We start from the raw sequence: 24,390 nt of genomic DNA, 5'->3' as shown, positions 1-24,390 counted from the left end.
GGCGCCGCTCCCTATAAAAGGCAGAATGCTCCATTCAGCACTTCACTTACGCGCGAAGGGGGGCGGCGCGGCGCGGCGCGGCGCGGCGCCTGGGACCCTCGTGGCGAGCGGGCAGGGCCCCCTGCTCCCCTGGCCGCCCCCTTTGCAGGGCCAGCGCGGGCCGTGGGGCGAGGGCGCCTCCCCCGCCGCTGGGACCCCGGCGTGGCCGCGGGCGCCGGGCGAGCCGAGGACGGCGGCGGAGCAGCAGCAGCAGCAGCCCGTCTCCGCGGCTGGCCACGGCCGGGCGGGCGGGCGGGCGGGGGCGCGGGCCGGCGGAGCACTCCCCCGCGCCGGGACGGGCTTTCTCGAGTGAGCGCAACTTTCTCCGCGCCGCCGCCGCCGCCGCGCGCTCGCTTTTGCTTCCCTTCTGCTCGACCCTCGGCTCGGACGCCGCCTGCGCTTCGCCTCTCGCGCTCTCCGCTGGCTGCGCGGCGGTCGCCGCCGTCGGGGGGCCCGGCGGGAGAGCGGAGCCGGGCGGGGGAGGCCAGGCCCCCTCCCCTTGCCGCGCCGCGCCCGGCTCGGCTGCCGGGGCTTGGCGGCGACCCGAGCGCCTCCGGGCCCCGCGCACGGCAGCCGTCGAGGCGGCGCGCGCGCGGCGCGGGGGCCCGGCTGGGGCGGCCCTGCTCCCCTATGCGCTGAGATGGCCTCGGAGCTGGCCATGAGCGCGGCGGACTTGCCCACCAGCCCGCTGGCCATCGAGTACGTCAACGACTTCGACCTGATGAAGTTCGAGGTGAAGAAGGAGCCGGCCGAGGCGGAGCGCTTTTGCCACCGCCTGCCGCCGCCGGGCTCGCTGTCCTCGACGCCCCTCAGCACGCCCTGCTCGTCGGTGCCCTCGTCGCCCAGCTTCTGCGCGCCCAGCCCCGGAGGCCAGCCCGCGCCCGGCCTCGCCCACCCGGCCGGCGGCGTCGGCAACCCCGGCGGCGTCGGCGTGGGCGGCGTCGGGGCGGCCGGCAAGACGCAGCTGGAGGACCTGTACTGGATGTCCAACTACCAGCACCACCTGAACCCGGAGGCGCTGAACCTGACGCCCGAGGACGCGGTGGAGGCGCTGATCGGCACGCCGCACCACCACCACCACCACCACCATCACCACCACCACCCGGGCGGCGGCGGCGGCGGCTACGAGGGCTTCCGCGGCGCGCAGCCCTTCCCGGGCGAGGAGCTGGCGCCGTCGGGCCACGCGCACCACCACCACGGCGCGCACCACCACGGCGCGCACCACCACCACCACCACCTGCGGCTGGAGGAGCGCTTCTCCGACGACCAGCTGGTGTCCATGTCGGTGCGCGAGCTCAACCGGCAGCTGCGCGGCTTCAGCAAGGAGGAGGTGATCCGCCTCAAGCAGAAGCGGCGCACGCTGAAGAACCGCGGCTACGCCCAGTCGTGCCGCTACAAGCGCGTCCAGCAGCGGCACATCCTGGAGAGCGAGAAGTGCCAGCTGCAGGGCCAGGTGGAGCAGCTGAAGCTGGAAGTGGCGCGCCTGGCCAAGGAGCGCGACCTCTACAAGGAGAAGTACGAGAAGCTGGCCGGGCGCGCCTTCGCCCCCGCCGCCGCCAGGGCCCCCTCGCCCGCCCGGCCCGGCCCGCCCGCCCCCGGCAAGCCCCCGACGGCCGACTTCTTCATGTGAGGGGCAGCGGCGGCACGACGAGGGGGCCCGGCCCGGCCGCGCGCGGGGGCAGCCCGGGGAGCCGCCGCCTCGCCAGCGACCGAGCAGGGCTGGCCCCGGGGCGCCCCTCCCTGGGGGAGCCGTTGTAAATAAGCGGGGGGGGGGCCGCCGCCAGCCCTTTCCTCCCTTGGGGGGACGGAGGTGGCCTCCCTGGGACGGTGGAGGGGGGACAACTGAAGGAAGAAGTGAAAGGGGGTCAGGGCGGAAGGAGCCCCCTCCCCCCGCCTTCAACGCGCTGATTCCGCTCCTACCTTTTCCACGCGCAAAAGCGGACCTGGCCTCTCTCCGGGCGGACTGGCGCTTCTCCTCTTTCCTTTTTGTACTGCTCAGAAGAGAAGCGCGAGGGGCCCTGCTGGTCTTGCCGCGGCGGCCGCCGCCGCGTCTCCCCCGTCCCAAAGCAAGCTCGACCGCCCCGTCGGGTGGCGAAGGGAAGGCGCGCCGACGTGGACGTTTCGCCGCGCCGGGAGGTTTGCGGAGCGGGTCCGGCAGAAATCGACGCGCTCGCCGGAGGGCCATTAAAAAGCGAGGCAGAGGACATTTGGCGCATCCCCCCGCCCCAAGCAAACGAAAGCCCTGGATCGGCCAAGCTAAGCGGGCGTGAAGCAGCAGCAAAAGGATCCAGGCCACCAAGGACAGCGTCGGGGATGCCTGGGGTGGGGCAGGGGCTTCTTTCTGGGGGAGCCCGAGTGGCCCGTGGTTGTCCTGCAGCGGCCCAGGGACTCTTGCCAGCGGCACCGCCGGGTCTTCCTCCCTCCTCCAGACTCCTTTCAGCATTCCTGCATGCCGGACATGTATGGGATTTCAGTAATCTCTCTCTCATCCTCCCTCTCTCTTTTCCTCTCTCTTTTCTTCTTCTTGCCCTACTAGAGCAGAAGAGGAAAGCGCATGATCCAGTTGTTTTTTCCCCTTTGTATTTCTCTCTGTGCCCTCCCGTTCACTTTTTTGTCTACACTGCCCCTCTTTTTCTTTTCCTTTTTTGTGCATCTTAAAAAACCAACAAACAGAACATGAGTAACGAATAGTCTTAAACATTGATTTTGCAAAGTGATGTGTTTTTTCCTCAATGGAACAATGCAGCAAGCGACACACAGTGACCGCTGGAGCCTTTCACGGGGGACTTCAGACTCCAGAAAATTGGTTGAGTTTACTTGTCTTTTTATCTCCCTCTTTTTAATTAATTTTTTGTGTGTGTGCGTGCGTGTTTTTTTAAACAAACGGGGAACTGAGCCAGACTAACTTATTAAAGGTGTCCACTTTGTACATAAGTAGCCTTTAGTTCCTTTCTCTCTCTGCCCCCACCCCCCGTATTTTCTTGAGCCTTCATTTGCTTGGTGACTTTAAAAGAAAAAAGAAAATAAAAAAACAAGTCTTAATGAAAGTTTGTATGTAATAGCATGCAAATAATATAAGAATTAATTTAACGATGTCGACAAAGCCGAATGCACTATATACAGTAATCAATTGGATTAAATAATGCTGTTTGTTTTATAGAGATTTAAAATTATCTATGCTGTTTAAAACAATATTGGGGGGGAAGAAAACACTCTTAAAGACAATTTGAAAGGCAATAGAGTAATATATGAACTGCAATCCGTTGGCTGCTATATAATAATATTACTAATACTATGCACCAGAATTATTCATTAAATTCCAAGGAAACAAAATACAGTTTGAACCTTGATTTATAAAATGCACACTTTATTTATTGCAAAAACAAACCTACAAAATCTTGCAATTATGCTTTTGGGCAAGAAGGCTAACTGATCTAGAGCTGGGTTTTGTTTTTTTTGTTTTTTTTAAAGTTGTTTGTTTAAAAAAAGAGAACTCTTAAAAGGAATAAGGATGTTAAACGTATGGGTATTTCTCAAAGGCCCAACACAATTTGTGAAATTTTGGAACTGGTGCATTTTTAAGTGCAAGGCATTTTAAATGACCTTTCAGTTTTGGTGGATTTTTAACACTGTTGCATCCAGATAAAACCAATTTCATCTAAAGCTTCAATACAGTTCTTAATTTTTTTCCCCACATCCTGCTCTTGAGCCATGCAGGCTGTTGCAACCTCAAACCAATTTAGTATTTATATATATATATAGATATATTTTTTGTTTGTTTGTCATGAATTGTTTCTCTTTGTGTTCAGGCATCAGTGCAAAAGCCTCCTTAGCTTTCATTTGCTACGAAACAAAAATAAATCTCTTTAGACATATATTCTTTTGTCTTGCCTTTCTAGTTTTTCCAAGTGGTTTGCAAACCTTTGTGCATTCCAGTAGCTTCACTGATTTGGATTGTAGTATGAAGAAAATGAAATAACCATTTCTTTCCCCACTTTTTTGCCACATTTTTGGGTACAAGTGAATCAACTATGTTCTTAGAAAATGTGGGTGGGGGAATCTGTACTTCTACTCTTTGAAAGGCCAGGTAGTTAGAAATTATTTCAGCTTTGCTTTGGAGTATATTTGTTCAAATTCAAAGATTTCAGTTGAATTGTTTTATCTAGTTGTATTCCTGTTTAATAATTTTTCTTTTGATTTCTTAGATTCTGTTTCAAATTATAGTGCTTCCCCTTTTAGAATCTTCCCCCAAATATCTCCCCCATTCTTTTTCTTCAGTTTATACAATTGGGGTGCAAGACCTTTATGGGAAGAGATTGTAGTCCTCACTTTGAAATGCTTTCAGTTTACAGTTACAGCAACAACACATTTGGAAAGCTGTTGACAATGTTTTTTAGCCAGTAGCTTTTAAATAGTGGGTATTATACATTTAATATTTTAGAGTTTTTAATTGAATTCTGAGTTGACCATATTTTATATGTTTACAATATCGGAATCAGGCTAATAGAATATGCTGCAGTTTGAACTTGTCTTTTGGGGGGAGTGATCCTTGTTCATTCTAGATTTTAAAATATACATTTCTTCTGATGTGCCCCACTTCACGATTCTAAATGGAATATTTTGATCAGAAGAGAAGTCAGATATATTATCTTGTTCTGTTCCTAGCTTACTAGATAAAATAGTTTTGTTTTGCTTTTTTAAAAAAAACCTGGCTTGTACTCTAAATGAAGTGGTCTTATTAACTGCTTTCCCGACTGTCTATTTTATAACTGAAACCACATTGCAGCCCACTGACTTTTATTTTAGATGGTAATAAATTGGTTTATTTTACACTTCAGCTTCTGAGCGAAGTGTTTATGTTCTCTTGTAAATCACCCTGTATGCCTTTAAAAATGCTGTGGTGTGTGTGCGCGCGTGCGTGTGAAAGAACAGAAACAAAAGTCCTATCTAATTTAAGAATGTGAATTTCTTGGACCTGGAAAGTTTTTTTTTTTTTTTTTAAGGGAGGTTGGTATTTTAATCTGTAAAAACTCAACCTTCAAATATCTGTATTAATTACAGCACTCAGCCTGAACATCTGTATGTTTTAAACTGTTGCATCTCAAATTGATTCAAGTCAACCATTAAAAAAAGATGATATAGGAAATATTTAAATGACATAAGCTCACCAAATCCCCTAACACTGTGCCCCCTTTTCGACAAAGACCCAATGGAACACTATCGCAGAAGAATCATCCTGATTGCATTTATATGGTCTGTTACTCTAGGTAGCCAACAGGTACTCTTGTAGGGCTATGTAGTGGCCTAAAGGTTTGGACTCTGCAGAACATCTCACCCTGCAGTTCATGAAAACTTTGAACTGGCCTCTCTGCTTTAGGGCTGGATGTGCTCCAAATGCTCCAATTTTATACAAAGAGAAGGTGGGGGGGGGGAGAAAGAGAAAATGCCCCCATTGTCAGGTGAAGACCAAGCAAGGGAATATATAGTAGCAGAGAGTTGGCGGCTTCTGTACTGCTATTTTATAAATGTTGGAAACTGAAGAGAATGCTGAGTTTGTGCACATTTTAAAATGCTTTTATCCAGTCTATATTTGAAGTATTGCTTGCAATACTTAAACTGCTACTTTCTGTAAGGGTGCAAGGATCTCTTCCACCTATCGCCCACCCTTCTCTTTCCTCAAGTTAATGTTATGTCTGCTTGCCAGAGCCTCTTCTGTCCCCTGCCCCCCCCTTCGCCCCCCGTTCAGGGGCTTCTCTTTCTCACTTGCCCAGCTTCTCTGTCCTAGGTGTGGTCTGCAGCGCTAGATTGCCCTTCTTATTATTTGGTTTCGTTCTGTGCACTACTGGAAGGGAAGACGTGATTGAGCGCGTGTGCAAAAGATTGTCCTGTACTGCTGCGAGATTATATTGGGAACTTGGGATCCAAAAGCTGGACCTCTTGAGAACTTGGAGGTGTTGAGTTGGTTGTGCATGGTTCTACAACCCTTCTGAAGCCACTGGGAAAATGGCATTGGCTTCCATGGAACTGGGCTTTGAGAGACCCTTTTTAAATAGCAAGAGCCGTTTTCCTGATGGTTATAGAAGCAACTTCTGCATCTTATCTGCTTTGAGGCACCCTCCTTAGCACTCTACGTGACGGCTTATTTTTTCGCAGTGCGCAACTTTGCACAATGCCAAATTCTCTGACATCCCTTTCAGTTAAGATATTGATGTGATCAATTGTCTTGCAGCTCCTTCTTGAGGGGGGTCTTCTCTTGGTCATAATAACCAAAAAGAGGAGCATGGACCTTGCTTTGGTGGTTTAGTGGGATGGTTTGCAGTGCTATGAAATAATTCCTGGGAAAACAAGTGGATTGCAAGGTTGGCATAGAACCCGTCTGAAGTGGGGCAACAGTAATTGGACTGCACAGTGCTAGGAGGGAGATGGTTGCTGTTAAATGCAGATGGTTTTGAGAGGAAATCTGGTCCCTGTTCTAGAGGTATTAACATTTCCTCTCTCCTTTTTCTCTGCTCCAACACTTTGGATGGTTGTCCCCTTTCTGAATTCTAAACCCATCTTAGCTTAACGTCTGGCTCCTGTTTGTGGGGGTGACAATTTTAGGACTCCTTGGAGTGCCTGCCCTTCATGTTGTCTCCAGAAACTGCCTGTGTGATTCAACCCTTCTCCCTCCATTAAACTCTCTAGTCCCCCCTCTCTGTGCTTCTTTCGGAAAGCGGCACCAGATCAATGCATATGGCTGGTGACTAAATAAGGGCAGGGAAAGTGAGTCTGGTGCAAGTTGCTTTGAATAATTTCCACTTCCAGTGTGGCAGCCCGAGAATTGCCAAGTCATAAGCAATCATTTCAAAAGATCCAAAGACTTTGGCATTAATGCAAACCAAAGCAAAAACGACTCTTCTGTTTTTAAACACAGACTTCTACTGTTGTGATGGTTACAAAGCTGGTCCCATTTTCCACAACGTGGGGTGTTGTGTCCTTCTGCCTGGGAACTGTAAGTCTGGTTCTCTGCCGGATTTCTTAACCTGGGCTGAAGAATGAGCTACAATAACTGGAACTCCCTTTATTTTCAGGGTGTGCCCTTTTCTATTATTTAATTGCAGAACATGAGGTCCTTACAGGCCACAACAGAGAGCCTTATTTCAAATACTGCATTTCCAAATGCATCCCTTACATTAGAATTTCCAGGCAGAGTTGTACCATGGGTCCATCTTGGTCAGTATTCTGGCTACTACTGGAACAGTCTGATGTCTCTGTGAAGTTTGCCAGCTGAGCAGGATAGAGACATCCATGCTTTGTTATTTTCTGGCCCCTTGAAGTTGGAGATATGCCTTTTTTGAAACTGGAACATGCATTTTTGCTGTTGTGCCTTGTAGCTACTGATAGACTACCCCACAGTTATTTCAGGGACTTAAAAACCAAAACAAACTGGAAATTCATGCTAGTCGGAAACGGCATTAATGAGATCTATAGGTGTTATATGATGAACTACTTTCTTTTCATTGCTTTAAGCATGCTGAGAGTGAATGATTTTCCCTATTAAAATCTCTCTTTACCTCACAAGAGCTTATAATTTGTTCCCCTCCAACCCTTTCTTTCCCCCCTAATCTAAAAATCCTTGACTATTTGAGACTTTCTTCATAAGCAACAATCCCTTGATTCATTATTTTTGAATTCTTCATTTGGGAATCTCACTAGGGTTTGATCCTGTTTTTCTGTAGCATCTTTATATGTCCCCAGTTTTGGGGGGAAATAAGCTTGGTACTAGGCTCAACATATGTGTGTGTGTGTGTGTGTGTGAGAGAGAGAGAGAGAGAGAGAGAGAGAGTGCAGGAGGGAGGGAAATGCTTGTAGGAAGTGTCATTGCATTTTGGTAATTCTAAACATTCTCTCAATTTGTTTTAGTTCAAGCATTTTAGTTTGTTGTTTCTATCCCAATCTTCTCAGGTTCAGAGAGGCTAAGAAGCATAAAAATTATGAAGTGTTTTTAAAATAGACCTTTGCAATTAACGTTCCCCCCCAAAATCCAACAGCATCTGTTATTTAAAAAAGGATATCATCAAGCCAATTGGCTACTTTTGTGGTTCTTTTTAAAGATTTACCACTATATTTCTTTAATAACGTTTTCTTTATTTTTCTAGCACTTCTTATACTGCCTTTCTGCTAGAGATACCAAGGCAGTGTAAGCAATTAAAAACTAAACCATAAAATCATTAAACAGTAAGCCATCATTAAAAAGAAAAAAACACTAATATAATAGTTTAAAAGGCCAATTTAAAGAGACCAATTTACACCTTTTCTAAAAGCAGAAATAGTGGAGACCACCCATAGCTCCAAGGGAAATGCATTCCACAGTTTGGGTGCCTCGCAGGAGAAAGCCCTCTGATGTGTGCCCATTGCACAGGCTTCTGCAAGGAGCGGCATCCTCAAAAGGGCCTCTCCCTCAAATGTTCATAACTGAAATTGAGCCCGAAAAGCAACTGGCAATCAGTGTTGATCTTTTGCTGGTGAGCTGGTATCATCTTGATACCATGCATCGGTTAGCATACTCACTGCTGCATTTTGTACTGGTCCTCAAATTACTGTGCTGCTTTTGATGCTAATAATTGGGATCAGAGGTAGCTCCCTTATACCAGGTCAGACTGCTTGACCATCAAGCGGAGCTCTGTCTCTTCCGGCAGTGATTCTCAAGTGGCTTTGGCAGGGGGGTCTTTCTCCATGCTGTCTGATCTTGAGATACCAAGGACTGAACCTGGAACCACTGGTATGCAATGTAGATTGCACTGACCTCTGACCACTCCCTAGTTTAATGTTGCCAGGCTACAGAGCAGAATTGACTTCGCCCTTTTTCTGTCCTCCTAGATGCTGGTGTGTGTGTGCGCGCGTGTGTGTGAATCTGCAATTTTAATCCCACACTTTGCCCAAAGAGCTCAGGTCAGCATCTGTACTCTCCTCTTGCCCTCACACCAGCCCTGTGAGGTAGGGAAGAGTGGCTGATTGTCACCCTGAGAGCCTAGTGGCTGAGTGGGGATTTGAACCCAGGCCCCCCTAGTCGATAAGTCCAGGACACTTGCCACTATACCTCATAGTAGCAGCTGTACCACCCAACTAAAGTTGCCAGCTTCTGACATGGCGGTAGTGACTGTTTATCTCCAAGCAGAGAGAAGTTTTGACGAGGCGACTCCTTGCCCTGGAGCCCTTGGCATCGATATTAGGTTAGCGAAGTGGCACCCTTAAGTAGGTAGATGGACGCCCTGAGGTCTTGTCAATGCCTCTGCATCTCCTTTCAGAAGGCATCTCTACACCAGCCTAAAATCCTGCATTTAAATGGGGGCTTTCTGGTTCTGTTTTAAATGCAGGATCACAACTGACTCCCTTTACACGCGCTTCCTTTCCCCCCTCCCCTTTCCCCCTCCTCCCCGCATCTGAGTCTTCCATTATCTTTCATTGATCTCACTCCCCTTCTTGCTGGGACTTTTCACAGAGGAAAACTGAAGCGGAACGCAACGGGGTAATTTGATAGCTCATTATCTGCGATATATTTAAAAATGGAACAAAGGGCATTTAGTGCAGGAGGGTCATGGCAGCCCGCAAACTCCTGTGAAGGAGCAATCTCAATCGCAGGATAAAAGCTGTGTGAAGGAGCCTAGAGGCTCATCATGGTTAGAGCCTTGACTCCTTTTGACCTGTGCAAGCCATTTCCCGGTGAGTAGGCCATGAACTAGTGAATCTGGTTGAAGACTAAGGCTGCCTTGCTATACCCGCTTACCTGGAAGTGGCTCCAATAAACTCAGTGGGACTTTTTTTTGAGTAATGTAGATGATTGCACTGTAAAGGACTCTTGTACGTGTCCTCCAAAAGGTGCTTTCTCTTTAATTTCCTCCCTCCAGGTAGGATTTTATTTATTGACAACATGTATAAATTGTTCTATATCTAAAAAAATTTCCTGGGTCGTGAACAGTAAAGAAAAACTCAAAATATGGTCCAAAAAAAAAAAAAATTAATACTGTCTAGTCCCTCTTGGAATCTAGGCCATCTGCCCTTTTCACAGTGTTACTTCTATATTTTCATTAAACTGAACTCCTGTTTTATGCCCATTTTTTCTTTTCTTTTTTTCATTCAGTGCTGATAATTTAGAACAAATGTTGGTTGCAGTTAAGTATCGTGGAAATCAGTAAAATTGCAGCCTGACTCTAACCATATTTACCCACAAATAGGCCTGACTGATTTTGGTGGGATTTACTTCCAAAGAACGGTGCTTAAAATCACCACTGTGAGTATTTTTAATTGTGCATGTTTGGTTTCCGTGATTTCAATGGGATATGCTCACAACTGGCTTTTGCTGGATTGTGTTCAAGTAGGCAAGCATGCGGTTTTGTCAAGCTCGTGTTCTGGTGTTTGTATGCTGGAGGAGACAAAAATTAAAATTTGTGTTAGGAGCTAGTTTTGGAGAGAGAACAGAGTCTTGGGGAGAAGAGGATCTTAAGAGTTCCCTGTCTTGTCAGACCCCACAACTGTGTGTTGTCTGTTCCTCGCATCTGTGGGTCATTAATTGGTTTCACTGTATAGATTCTGGAATGAACCCATCGCATCGTTTGATTGCAAGTACAAGTGCAATTTGCCATTTCCATCAGAGGTTTATGCATCTGGGTTCTTTTGTTTTTAGTTTTTAAAAGCAGGCTGAGCCGGAGGTAGGGTGGGTGGGGGTGGAATATATTTTCCTTTTATAGAAAATGGATGAAGAAATCAACAGAAATGGGACAGCGCCCCATGGTAGGAAAAGTGATGGTCATGTCCGTTGTTTTAGTGAGTTGTAGTTTTATATATACTCATCTGTATTTTGTATTTTGAATTTGATTAAAGGAATAAATAAATGCCTTTTTCCCAAGATTGCCATAGTGTGTCTCTGTATGAATGTTTAGTGATATACATACAGAGCTACGAGTCGGCGCCTCCCCGTGGGCCACTGGTGCAACTCTGTAAAAGGGGGTTCCTTATATTTTGATGTGCTCAACTTATACTGACCAAGTGACAAGAATTTATTCTGTTGGATGTGTTAATTATTGGCATCACCTGATACTTCACAAAGAAAAGTACCTGCATTGGGAAATCTTGAAAGTGTTCCAGGTTTTTTGCTGGGAGTCTCCCAAAGGGGGCAGTTACATAACTGTTGTGTTTCTAGCCCTTTCTGAGAGTGTGTGCGTGTACGCACGTGTTTATACAGCTACTGGCTTTTTTGCATGGGCACAGAGAGCTGGGCTTCTTACTTTTCGAGGGATAATCCTTCACACGCACCCCTCCTGTTCCCTTCTTTCTCTTAAAACTTGGGTGATTACTCTTTTTAAGTCCCCTTTTCTGGATTCTTTCTCTGCTTCCGCAGTTTGTGATTGGCCAGACTGGGGCTTGAGGGCATGAAATTGAACGGCCATCGTGCTGTCTGCCAGACGGAATAAGTGCTACAAAAAGTCTGGATTCTAAAGGGTGTTATGTACCTAATGTGTACGTTAAGTGTTGTACGTGAAGCAGAGGGTAGACATTCCTGCCAGCTTCTGGTAGCATTCTTCTTTCTTCCTCTCCATGCCCCAGCCTGAATTCTAGGATCTGCTGCGTTATATTATAAATTAATGGTTACAGAAGACATGCTGACAGTGCTTCGACACTGCAAGGGATGGTGTTTAAAGCAGCATCGCAATGGAATGATGGCAGCTAAGGTTGATGCTTAAAGGGAGTGAAACTACTTTAACAATTAAAAAAAAATGTAAAAAAGCTCTGTCTCAGTGCAATATTAAATTTGCATACAGGCTCTCTCTACTCCTGGAGTTGCTCTTATTTGAGAAGCCCCAATATGTACATAGAATTCTGTAAGCGCCATGGCTGCCCCATAGGATAGCATGGTGGTGGGTAGGCTGGAGTGTTGGCTTTGAGGTTGGCTGTGCCTTCTTGTCCCACATCTATTGCATGTTTGGAGATGTGCATTTTTCCTTTTCCTTACTCTGGTGGTCCCTGCAGGAAGCTTGTAACATCTTTGAACATGCTAAGCATACCTCTGGAATGAAATTAATTGCCCTCAAGCCGGTCAGCATTGCTACCCGGCTCGCAGCCTAACCTCCCTCTTATGGCTCTTTAAAAGATATTGCCTTCAAAAACAAAACAGCATCAGCAGCCTTCCCCAACCTGATGCCCTCCAGATGTGTTGGGCTACTGTTCCCAGCATTTCCAGCTAGCGCTGGTTGGGGTTGATGGGATCTGTAGTCCAGCACATCTGCAGGGCGCCAGGTTGGGAAAGGTTGAAATACAGGTTTAACACTTACGAACTCGACATGATCTAAATATCTTATGCATTTGCCATACAAGTATCAAACTATTTTTTTTAAACCCTCAACATAAAAAAGGACTCTAAAGCAGCAATAACAGCACCCACCTTTTCCTGAACTGGGTCTGGTGACTTAACTATCTTCCAATATTTCATGAATGGGTTTCCCTTTTCTTGCTCTGGGTGGTTCCATGTGGACCTATGGCCCAACTGGAGTCCACCTGGAGAAGAGCCTTCAGTGTGGTGGCCCCCTTTCTTTGGAATTCCCTGCCCCTGGAGGTCAGGTAGGCACCAACATTGTGCTGCTTCCAGTGCCTCCTGAAAACAGTTCTATTCCAGGAAGCATTCCTTGAATGACCAACCATGGTTTTTATTGCCATTCTGTTTTTAATAATTTTAAAATTGTGTTTTAACTTATTAAAATCTTTTACTATTGTACCTCCCATGTTCACTGCTCTGGAATCTGTTTTAAATGGGGAGTTTCATTCAAACGATGATGATGATAATGATAATAAATTAACCCCTACCTTCCCATATTTGTTTAAAAGCTGTGATTTTGTTCATTAGAACTGTAAAGCAAAGTTTCTCCCCTCACCCTTCTGTTGATGGTTTCTCTTGGCTTCCAGTGTTTGCTACTGGTGGAGAAGGCTACCAGTGGCTACCAGTCATGATGGCTTTTTGCTCTCTCCAGCATCAGAGGCAGTCTGCCTCTCAATGCCAGTTGCTGGGAAACATGGGTGGGCGGTGCTGTTGTACTCGTGTCCCGCCTGTGGACTTCCCACTTGGCCCCTGGTCAGCCTCTGTGGGAGCCAAAGGCTGGACGACATAAGGCCTTTGGTCTGATCCAGCATGGCTGTTCTTACTACAATTCTTCCTGCTGTTATCAAGTTCTGTAGGAATATAAAACCTGTATTCTTTTAGAAAGACCATTTAACGAGCATATCCAAGGGCCCATTTCCAAATTCACCACTATAATCGCCTTAAGGCGCAATCCCATGCATGTTGAGACGGTGCAAATCACCGTCCAATCCCAGCATTCCCCAGCCAGCATGGGAGGCAGGAGTACCGAGGTAGCATGTCTAGCTGTTTACCAGTTGGGAACGCGGCTGAGCAAAGGGAAGATGGTTTAAGCAGGGAGGCGAGAAGTCCTCGTTCCGAACATAACAGTGTTATGAGCAGACGCCATTCCTGGGATGTTTGGCTCTGTGGCTTTGTGTTTCTGTTCTACTTTCACTTGCAGGACCTGGGAAGTCTGCAGATGGTGTGGTGGCTAAAATATCAGGCTCGGACCCCAGAGAGCTGGGTTCAAATCCTCAGTCATAGGTCTTGGGGTGACCTTGGGTGGACAGGCTAGCCGGTTTTCTCTCCACCTAAGCTATCACACAAAGTTGTGAGGGTAAGACAGATGAGGGGGTTTTGCATGCCACCCATAAAATGAAGGGCAGGATAAAAATAAACCATTTTAAAAAGGTTCTCCCTCAGAACCGTTTTTTGTTTTAGCAACCTGCAAGGGCCAAACAGTCGTGATGATATTAACACAATTACTAATTGCATGAGTGTGTGTGTTTGTATCTATATCTATCTGTCTTATCTATATAAAGTAAATAGTGTCCATTTGACACCACCCCTCCGTCCAGATTGGTATTGCAGTCAAGCCAAAGCTTTAAAATCTCCACCCCTGCCCCCCGTTATGCTGTGGTTGTCAATCTGCTTTGGTGTTCCCCCACAGCTGCTTTGGGGGAAATAGTTTGCATCATGCCATCTTGTGGCAGCTTGGAAATCTTTATGAGGGGTGGGATATTCCACTAGAAAAGGGTCCCCAGCTCTTTTTTAGCAGCTTCCTTTTGCCACATGCTCCCTCCACAAGGGGCACTACTTCAACGATGCCCAAAGACATTTTTTTGGATCACAGCATATGATCCAAGGGTTGCTCCCCACAATCTGCTGAGGCATTGCAAGAAATCATGGATGGGGAAGGGACACACATCCCTTGTATAATATTGTGCACAGCCTCATTGGTAGCCCTAGGAATATTTGGATTTTAAGTGACTGTGTGGGTTGTGTCTGTCTGGGTGTTGAGGTTCCTGTTGGTCCTAAACTACCTGTAATTACTGTATGCCATGCATCCTGTTACTCATCCATGGTTGGCCTTTTCTGTTATGGTTTGTGTCTTGATTTCTTAATACCTTGCAATGGTTTGATAATACCAATGTATTTTGTGTGCAAGGAACTTTGTGGAATATATATATGAAAGATTCCTCTTGTGTGTATCAGTTACACTAGATACATAACATTTTAAAAAGTTGCATAAACTAAAAAAATAGACCACTCCCTGCCCTGAGTGCCCTTAGTGTCTGAATTTTGACACTAGGGGGGGAAGGGAGGAAAGAAAGAAGACTAGTTAATGTAGAGGACGAATGGGATCAAATTAAGGATAGGGAAGAAATTCTTCAGTCCACATTTTAATGCAAACTTACCCAATTTCACCCTGAAGAACCATTACTTGAATTGAAATTGAGTTATCCTTCAAAACTTGCACTTTTCTGAATTTTACAATGGAATTCTCCAATCAAAAAATTTGTACAAAAATGCTTATATTAGAGAAAATAACGTTCAGATATGGATTATATTATAATTAAAGTGCTAAGGCATGTTTTGAAGTGAAGAATAGGGAGCACACATAGGTATTCTGACCTATCTTCAGCACTAATTTATTTCAAAAATTTCTCTGGTCTACTTCACTACATTTAAGGCAGTTATCAACTGATAAATAATCACATCATGTAGAACCTAATACAGTGTAACTCCTTGGCTTGGCTGGATTGAATTTTTTTTTCTGCCTTGACACCTTACAATTTCCTCTTGTGTGCACATTTTATTTATTTATTACATTTCTATATCACCTTTCTGGAACCAACCAAGACAGTTTACAAAAATTCAGAAAACATAAAACTTGAGGTGTATTTTTTCCCCTTGGTTGTAAAACCATCTGTGTGTCTTTCCACACCCCCAGGCCCAGCCTGCGGTCCCAGTGGGAAGACCCAGAAGGACTGGAGAGGTTGCGAGGGGAACTCTACTTTTCAAGCACTTACCCTTAAATTTAACTCCAGCCAAGGATTGCCTTTATTGGTTGGTGCAGAAATGTGCGGCCTCTCGCGCCTTGAGGACTCTGGTTTAAGCCTTGTATGGGGAGTCTGTCAGAGCTGGGAGGAGACGCCGGATGGCCTGGTGCGCTCCGAGCTTGGTGAACTCCATCATTCCAGAGGTCAGCTGTGTCTACAGTGGAACATGTCCTGGCGTTTGCACAAAGGGTGTTGCCAAGGGGTATCAGATCACCTGCCCACTTTACCAGTTACAAGATGTCTCTCAGCGTAAGCTGGATCCCTTTATGTTCCGCTCTTGCCCCTGCTAATTCTGCTCTTGGGATCCGCCAGGCAAGAAAGTCCAGGCCATTCAGTCTATTGGGCTCCTTTGCGTTGCGTGCCAGGCAAGTTCAAAAGGCCCCGTGAAGGAGGCTCCACGGCTCTCCCCGTCTTGTAGCAGCTGTGCGTCTTTCTTCCTTGGGCTATTTTCTTCCTGTACGTCTCTCTGGAAACAGGTGTCCCAAAATGAGGGTGTGAAACATGACATGTGTTGAGTGCGGTATTTGCTTCTCGGCTGCCCTTTGCAATCCCAGGGTAGTAAAAGCTCCAGGAAAGCTTTTAACCTAAAGCTGGCTGGAGAATTGTTCGCAATGTATGGCGTTTTTCTATTTTCTTACAAAACTGCCGGCTTCTACATCTTCCCAGTACTGTGACTGTTGAAATCCATGTTCAGGTTCAATGTCTGGGATGCCAGTTGTTTTCTTCAGTAATGTCTTTATGACGGAAAATTGTGTCTCTTCAGTATGCCTGGCTCACATGTACATCACAGAATGGATGCATTGAGAAGATCACCTTATTCTTTTTTTGACCCTTTGTCCTGTGTAGATCTTGGAATTCCTTTTGCCCAGATTAGACATATTTTTCAGGCAAGAAGAGGAACACTTGAGACTTAATAATGGTGGGTGCTTGTAGATTCAGATGAGATTACAGACATTTCTAAAGAGGGAACCAATATTTGCAAATATTTTAAATTTGCCAACCTTTCAACTTTTGCGTGTTCACATTTTGAATGCAAATTTTCAAATTAGAATGTGTAATATTGTTTATATTGTTGTTGTCTTATTAAATTTTGATATTTTATACAATTTTAATATTGATGATTTAATTATATTTTTTACTTTTGTATATTCCTATCTATTTGTTTTAATTGTACAAGTTTTAATGTTGTAAAGCTGCCTTGAGTCCCAGTATTGGGGAAAAGGTGGGATATAAATAAATATAATAATATTATTAATAATAATAATTTGTGGGATTTGGGATCAGTTAAAAATGTCAGTGTGTTAGATGTTCTATAATGTCTCAGTTGTTTTGATTTTGGCTGGAATCAATAATTGATTACCTCATAAGCTGTCAATTATTGTCGTATGCTAAATACCATCGCATGTTGACCATGAAATTGAAGCATTGCTGCATGCCAGTATTTACCATAAAAAATGTGAAATATTGGAACCAAATCTCAAGTCAAGGATACTGCCATTAAATACAGATTTCACATATTTGGTCAACATTTAACATCAACATTTGCGAAGGATAATATTGGAGGCAAATGCTTGTAGCAAATGTATTTCACGTCTGTATTTGAAACACACTGCTCTTTACCGCCAGTTACGATTCATCATTTAGCAATCACTGAACCTTTATTCCTTTATTGGATATTTCTTCCCAACAACACCATGTGGCAGGTCAGTGTAATTCTCATTTTGTAGATGACAACTGGAGCTGTACATATGAGGCTCGAGGCCATGCTACCGTCTCTCCATGGATCCAAGAACTCTGGTTTCCTGGACCTAGGGCCAACTCTCTCTCCCCCTTGGACCATTTCAAGTTTAAGACTGGGTCATGGTTTTAAAAATGTACTTTTAAAAAACTGTATTTTAAAAACCATGTTGACATTTTTTTTAGAAAACGTGAGTATAAATATACATATGGCTTAGAGGAGTTTTAAAAACCATTAATATAATAAAACCAAAGAGTTGCTGGAATCCCTGGGGCCATGTGGTGGGGTATGCATGCAATAAATTACATTTAGTGAAATATCTTGATTTTGGACAAGAAGAATTAAAAGACATATGTCTGCAACAAACTTGGCATTGATCACCTACATAGGCTGGGTGGGTCAGTACATGACAAATCAGAAGCATCATACTACATTTTGTTTTGTAGAATTTGAAATGGGGTGATGACTAAAACTGCCTCCCTCTGATATGTCATATCTGGATGCGTGGTTAAGTTCGTAGATGGTTGCCAACTGCTACCCTGAACCATGCAATCTATTCTACATAAATGAGGCAGTGATGGGGGAAATCTGCTGGATCCCCCATCTATTTCTTTCTTAGCCTAGGAGTTCTCTCCTTGCATTATTTTTTCATTGCACTTTCTGAACACCATTGGATTTGAATGGCAATGCGTGTAGTGTCCTGAAACTTCAATGAATCGGATCCTATTGTTGCACCGCATTCCCTGATGTTTCCAAATCAAAAATAATGTAATGGTCTCCTCCCAAATCAAATGGCTGGCTTTAAAACAAGGACAGGCAGCATCTTTCCTTTTTGTCTCTTCAGCCTTTTTTAGGGAACACCCTGCAACTCCGCGTTCGAGCTTTTTTCAGCAGCAGGCTGAGTGCTAGAAATGGATTTCCTTTAAAAAGGAAAAAGTCAGGTGATATTTGCTGTTTTATTGTGGAGTCTTGCAATTTTGGGTTCTAAGAAACTCAAATCATGTGACACTGGATAACATCATAGCACTTGATAACTTTGCATTTCCTGGCAGTGCAATCTGTTTAGCAAAACGTTTTTTTCTGTGTGTCTATCTGCCGAAGATGGTTTAATGCAGCACTGTTTGTTTGGGGCTTGGAAAATGCTTGTTTTGCCCACAGAATAGAATCATAGAATAGTAGGGCTGGAAGGGGCCTACAAGGCCATCGAGTCCAACCCCCTGCTCAATGCAGGAATCCAAGTCAGAGCATCCCTGACAGAGGGCTGTCCAGCCTCGTCAACCCAACCCAAAGGTTGATATGGTGTGCTGGTGCTGCTTACACACTAAGGCGCATGAGAATGCTGGGAACCTGCTCCTTCCTTCCTTCCTTCCTTCCTTCCTTCTACTTCAGCTGATAAAGACAGGGTAAGTTTCCGTCTTATTTGGCAATTTCACCACTGGCTTAATTATCTCTTTCTGGTGCCAGGGCCACCTCTCTCTCTTTCTGTCTTTCCCCTCCCTCCCTAAACTGCAGTTACATTTCTTGGCACACTGACCAAATCAGCTAGGTCATATTGTGAAAGATGTTGCATCATCATCATTATTATCTGATGCTTCTACTTACGATGAGCGATGCTTAATTGGAAGCATCTCAAAGCCTCTTCTAAGATCGTGTTGTCTTCCTGAGAAGACCATTTGGAATTATTCTATGTGAAGAAGCCCACATGGAAATGGTGGGTTTCCAAACGACACGTGGCTGGCCACTGTGAGAAAAGGTGCAGGACTGGATGGGCCCTAGTTTGATCCAGCAAGGCAAATATTGATGAACTGCACTCTCAGATACAGGGGATTATTCTAAATCGGCCTTTCCCAACCTGGTGCCCTCCAGATGTAGGAACATAGTAAGCTGCCTACTACGGAGTCATACCCTTGGTCCAGCCAGGCTAGTATTGCCAGCACTGACTGGCAGCAGCGGCTCTCCAGAGCTTCAGGCAGGATTCTTTCCTAACCTTGGAGATGCCAGGGATTGCACTGGGGCCCCTCTGCATACAAAGTGTGTGCTCTGCCACTGGCTGAGAAACACATCTGGAGGGTACCAGGTTGGAGAAGGCTGTCCTAGGCATTCACTAAGGATCCCTTCCTTTAGTTCTGTTTCAGGTGGCTGGAGCAGGAAAGGAGCTGTCCAAAACACGGATGCATCTGCAGTGTGCAATCTGTGGCTGCTGGGACGAAGGGTGCAATTTGCTGGCAGCATCCCTTATGCAAGCTCCATTGGCAGGTGTGCATAAGTGCACGTGTTCTTCTGTCTAGTTGCCATTTGTGTTAATAGAGCTTTCACAGGAGATATCTCTGGAGATGTGTCTGGAGGCTTGTTTGCAAAAGAATTCCTTTGGATTGGGTGCTGATGCTGATATACTAGAATGTCATTAATGTAATAATATTGGCTGTGAATGCATTCGTGCTCATTTTCCCCTTCTTCCCTAAATATGTAGGAACCAAATTTCCCAAAGCATAAGAAAAACTTTCAAAGACCACCAAGTGAGGAGAAATATGGCTATTCTTGCATACTCCCACTAGGCATTTTGAAGTGGAAATAGCTCAGCTTTCTAATACTTTTGATTGACTTGGCCCTGCTGGTGCAATTGGCAAACTCAGAGAAAGCTATTGATTTCTTTCCCCTGTGTGCAAAATTATAACATCTTCCATAATTTTAGTATAATGTTGAACTGCACTGATCTTCATTAATGAGCGTGCCACTTCTCTTTTTAAAATGTCAAATCGGCTTTCCCCAAGCTGGTGCCCTCCAGGTCTGCTGGAAAGCAATTCCCATCATAGAATCATACAATAGTAGGGTTGGAAGGGGCCTACAAGGCCATCGAGTCCAACCCCCTGCTCAATGCAGGAATCCAAGTCAGAGCAGCCCTGACAGATGGCTGTCCAGCCTCGTCTTGCATGCCTCCAGTGTGGGAGAGCCCACCGCCTCCCTAGGTAATTGGTTCCATTGTCGTATTGCTCTAACAGGAAGTTTTTCCTGATGTTCAGCCGGAATCTGGCTTCCTGTCACTTGAGCCCTGATTCCGTGTCCTGCACTCTGGGATGATCAAGAAGAGATCCTGGCCTTCTTCTCTGTGACAACCTTTCAAGTGCTTGAAGAGCGCTATCGTATCTCCCCTCAGTCTTCTCCAGGCTAAACATGCCCAGTTCTTTCCGTCTCTTTTCATAGGGCTTTGTTTCCAGTCCCCTGATCACCTTTGTTGCCCTCCTCTGAACCCTCTCTAGCTTGTTGGCATCCTTCTTCAAGTGTGGTGCCCAGAACTGGACACAGTACTCCAGATGAGGCCTAACCAGTGCTGAGTAGACAGGAACTAGTAGTTCCCGGGATTTGGAAGCTATGCTTCTATTAACTCAGCCCAAATTTTTGCAGCCACATCACATGGTTGGCTCATATTCAGCTTGTGATCGACAACAATTTCAAGATCTTTCTTGCTTGTCGTGTTGTTGAGCCACGTATCCCCCATCTTGTAACTGTGCATTGGGTTTCTTTTTCCTAGGTGCAGAACTTGGCATTTCTCCCTATTAAATGTCATTCTGTTGTTTTCTGCCCAGCACTCCAGTCTATCCAGATCCCTTTGAATGTTGTTTCTGTCTTCCAAAGTATTAGCTATCCCGCCCAATTTTGTGTCATCTGCAAATTTGATCAGCATTCCCTGCACCACCTCCTCCAAGTCATTAATAAAAATGGTGAAGAGCACTGGGCCCAGGACTGAGCCCTGCGGTGCCCCGCTTGTTATGTCTCCCCAGTTGGAGAAAGTCCCATTGATAAGCACTCTTGAGTCCAATTCTGGAGCCAACTGTGGATCCACCAGATCATTGTTTCATCTAGCTCACTTTGAGCTACTTTGCTCATCAGGATATCATGGGGCACTTTGTCGAAAGCTTTGCTGAAGTTGAGGTATATGATGTCTACAGCATTCCCACGGTCCACAAGGGAGGTTACTTGATCAAAAAATGAGATCAGATTTGTCTGGCAGGACTTGTTCTTGACAAATTCATGTTGGCTTCGACTAATCACTGCATTGTTTTCAAGGTGCTTCCAGATGGATTGCTTTATCATCTGCTCCAGAATTTCCCCTGGGATTGATGTCAGACTGACTGGTCTGTAATTCCCAGGTTCCTCCATTTTACCCTTTTTGAAGATAGGGACAACATTAGCCCTCCTCCAGTCATCTGGCACTTCCCCCGTCATCTAATGATTTCTCAAAGAGAAAAGACAGCGGTTCTGAGAGTTCTTCTGCCAGTTCCTTTATTACTCTAGGTTGCAGTTCATCTGACCCTGGAGATCTGAACTCATTCAAAGTCATTAGGTGCTCCTTGACCATATGCCTATCGATCTCAAGCTGCAATCCTGCCCCTTCAGCCTGTACTTCGCCTTTGCCAGGGGGCTCATAGTCCCTCTTTTGGGAGAAGACTGAGCCAAAGTAGGAATTGAGCACCTCTGCCTTTTCTTTGTCATCTGTTATCATTTTGCCATCCTTATTTAATAGCTGAACCACCATTTCTTTCCTCTGCCTTTTATTATGCACGTAGCTGAAGAAAGCCTTTTTGTTGTTTTTAGCATCCCTCGCTAACCTTGGCTCGTTCTCAGCTTTAGCCTTCCTGATGCCATCCCTGCAATTCTGTACTACCTGCCTGTACTCTTCCTTTGTTACTTGGCTTTCTTTCCACTTCCTGTATGTGTCCTTTTTTGTTTTCAGGTCATCCCTAAGCTTTTTGTGAAGCCACATTGGCTTCTTCTGTTGTCTTTCACCATTTTTTTAATTGTTGGAATGGTTTGTAATTGTGCCTTGAGAATTTCCTTTTTAGAAGCTCCCACCCATCTTGGACTCCTTTTCTAGTTAGCATCGCTTGCCATGGGACCTTACTGACCATTGTTCTGAGTTTATTAAAATCAGCTTTCCTAAAATCCAGGGTACGTGTTTGACTACACTCGGCATTTGCTTCCCTTAGAACCAAGAACTCAAGTATAACGTGGTCACTTTCCCCCAGAGTTCCTGTAACTGCTACTTTATCCACCAAGTCATCTCTGTTGGTTAGGATCAAGTCAAGGATAGCCGATCCTCTAGTTCCTTCCTCCACTTTCTGTAGGAGGAAGTTATCTGCCACACAAGTCCGGAATTTCCTGGAGGGGCCATGTTTTGCAGAATTTGTCTTCCAACAAATATCGGGGAAATTGAAGTCCCCCATTACTACTACATCATGCTTCCTTGAAACATTGGCTATTTGCTTTTCAAAAGTTTCATCCTCGTCTTCTCCTTGATTGGGTGGCCGGTAGTAGAGTCCGACCACCATGTTCCTTTTATTCTTTGCTCCATTTATTTTGATCCAGATGCTCTCGATGGGGCTACCAAGCTCATCCTCCTGTATTTCTGTGCAGAGATATGTATTTTTCACATACAGTGCAACCCCACCTCCCTTTCTGTTCCTCCTGTTCTCTTTGAACAAGTTATATCCTTCAATTGCTGTATTCCAGTCATGAGAGTCATCCCACCAAGTCTCAGTTATACCTATCAAGTCATAATTTCCCTCCTGTATTAAGAGTTCAAGTTCGTTCTGTTTGTTTCCCATACTCTGGGCATTAGTATATAGACATCGAAGACCATGTGCTTCATAGTCTGGCTTTCTTCCTACATGTGTCTGAAGACTATTATTGGGCGCTATCAGAGCTGTTCTCTCTGTTGCAGTGCATGCGCCTACGTCCATTGTTACCCCCAACATTACATCTCCCTTCCCCGTAGGATTCAGTTTAAAGCCCTCCTGATGAAGTTCTTCATGCTGTGGCCAAACACATTCTTCCCATCCTTTGTGAGGTGCAACCCGTCCCTTGCCAACAGCCCATCTTCCAGGAAGTATAGCCCGTGGTCCCAGAATCCAAATCTCTCTCATCGGCACCACCTTCGTAGCCAGTCATTCACCAAGAGTATTTTTCGTTCCCTTTCTGTCCCTCTTCTAACTACTGGAAGGATGGATGAGAAAGCTATCTGGGCCCCAAAGTTCTTGAGTTTCCTTCCCAAAGCTTCAAAGTCTGATGTGATTTCTTCGTAGCTCCACTTGGTGGTATCATTTGTTCCCACATGGATGAGAAGAAAGGGATATCTGTCAGTGGGCTTTATGAGTGCAGGCAACCTTTCAGTCACGTCTCTAATCCATCCTCCCAGGAGACAACATACTTGGCGAGTCCACGGGTCTTCGCAACATACCTGGATCTCGATCCCACACAGCAAGGAGTCTCCCACTACTACCACTCTTCTCTTCTTGTTGTTGTAGGCCTGGGTTTCATCGCCTCTGTTTGACTGACCTTCAGCCTTTTGCTCACTCTCATGCAGGTTCCCCTGTGATTCTTTCTCTGCAGGCTGCCCTCCAGTCTCATCCTCAAGTACCTGGAATCGGTTCCACAGCTCCACTGCTTCCACTGGTGCAGAGTGGCGTCTAGTTCTTCTTCTCCTAACTGTCACCCTTTTCCAAGGAGTATCCTCTACTCCATTTTTCTTCAACTCAGCATTTCCCACTGCCTCATCTTGCTGTTGCTCTTCAAGCTTCTGGTCTTCCCTTTGCTGCTGTAGTTCCCCCCTTCTGTCCAAGAACTCTTCGGGTTCTCTTATTCCCCGGAGGGTCGACAGTCGCTGCTCCAGTCCACTTACCTTTTCTTCCATCAGCGTGATCAACTTGCACTTGTTGCAGGTGTAGGCCATGTTGTTCTCAGGCAAGAAAACAAACATTGCACACACCTTGCAGGTCACCACCACTGGAGAGTCCTGTCCTTCCATAGCCTCTTTTCCCTTTTTGTGTCTAGCTTTGTGATTGTTCTGGACTAGCCTGTGCCTGCTCGTCTACTCAGTAGAGGTTAAAAGCAGAGTCCCACTGGTGTGGAAGTGTGTGTTACAAGACAAATAAATGAAAAAAGTTAGTTAAAAAATAAAATAAAAAAATGAAAAAAAAAAGTTAGGGCCCCCCCCCTTGACCTCCCCTGCCAAACTCCCCTGGCCAACTCCTGTTTGCTCCCCCTGTCCGCTTGCTCTGGTTGCTCGCTCTCTTGGAGCTTGCTTGCTTCTGTAGTCCCTGGACCAGCTGGAGCAGCTTGCTCTGCTCTGCTGTGCTCAGCTGGGAGGCAGGAAACAATGTCAGATGTAGTCCATCTGATCTGGA

The 24,390-nt window shown here is 45.7% G+C and overlaps 1 protein-coding gene across 1 annotated transcript; it reads left to right on the top strand.

The window, feature by feature from the left end:
* The first annotated feature begins 562 nt into the window (after positions 1-562).
* MAFA (MAF bZIP transcription factor A) lies at positions 563-2,041 on the top strand. The gene has a single exon (XM_084847937.1). It carries the CDS (start codon positions 680-682, stop codon positions 1,667-1,669), a length of 990 nt encoding a protein of 329 aa, XP_084704063.1. The 5' UTR covers positions 563-679; the 3' UTR covers positions 1,670-2,041.
* Positions 2,042-24,390: the final 22,349 nt, after the last annotated feature.

This window comes from Heloderma suspectum, chromosome 4, assembly GCF_057233095.1.
Source record: "Heloderma suspectum isolate Gila_16-S chromosome 4, 16-S_ref, whole genome shotgun sequence".
NCBI lineage: Eukaryota > Metazoa > Chordata > Lepidosauria > Squamata > Helodermatidae > Heloderma > Heloderma suspectum.
This window is presented reverse-complemented; position numbering and strand designations above follow the sequence as displayed.

Coding starts and splice junctions, on each gene's coding strand:
- MAFA (XM_084847937.1), top strand. CDS start 680: ATGGCCTCGGAGCTGGCCATGAGCGCGGCGGACTTGCCCACCAGCCCG.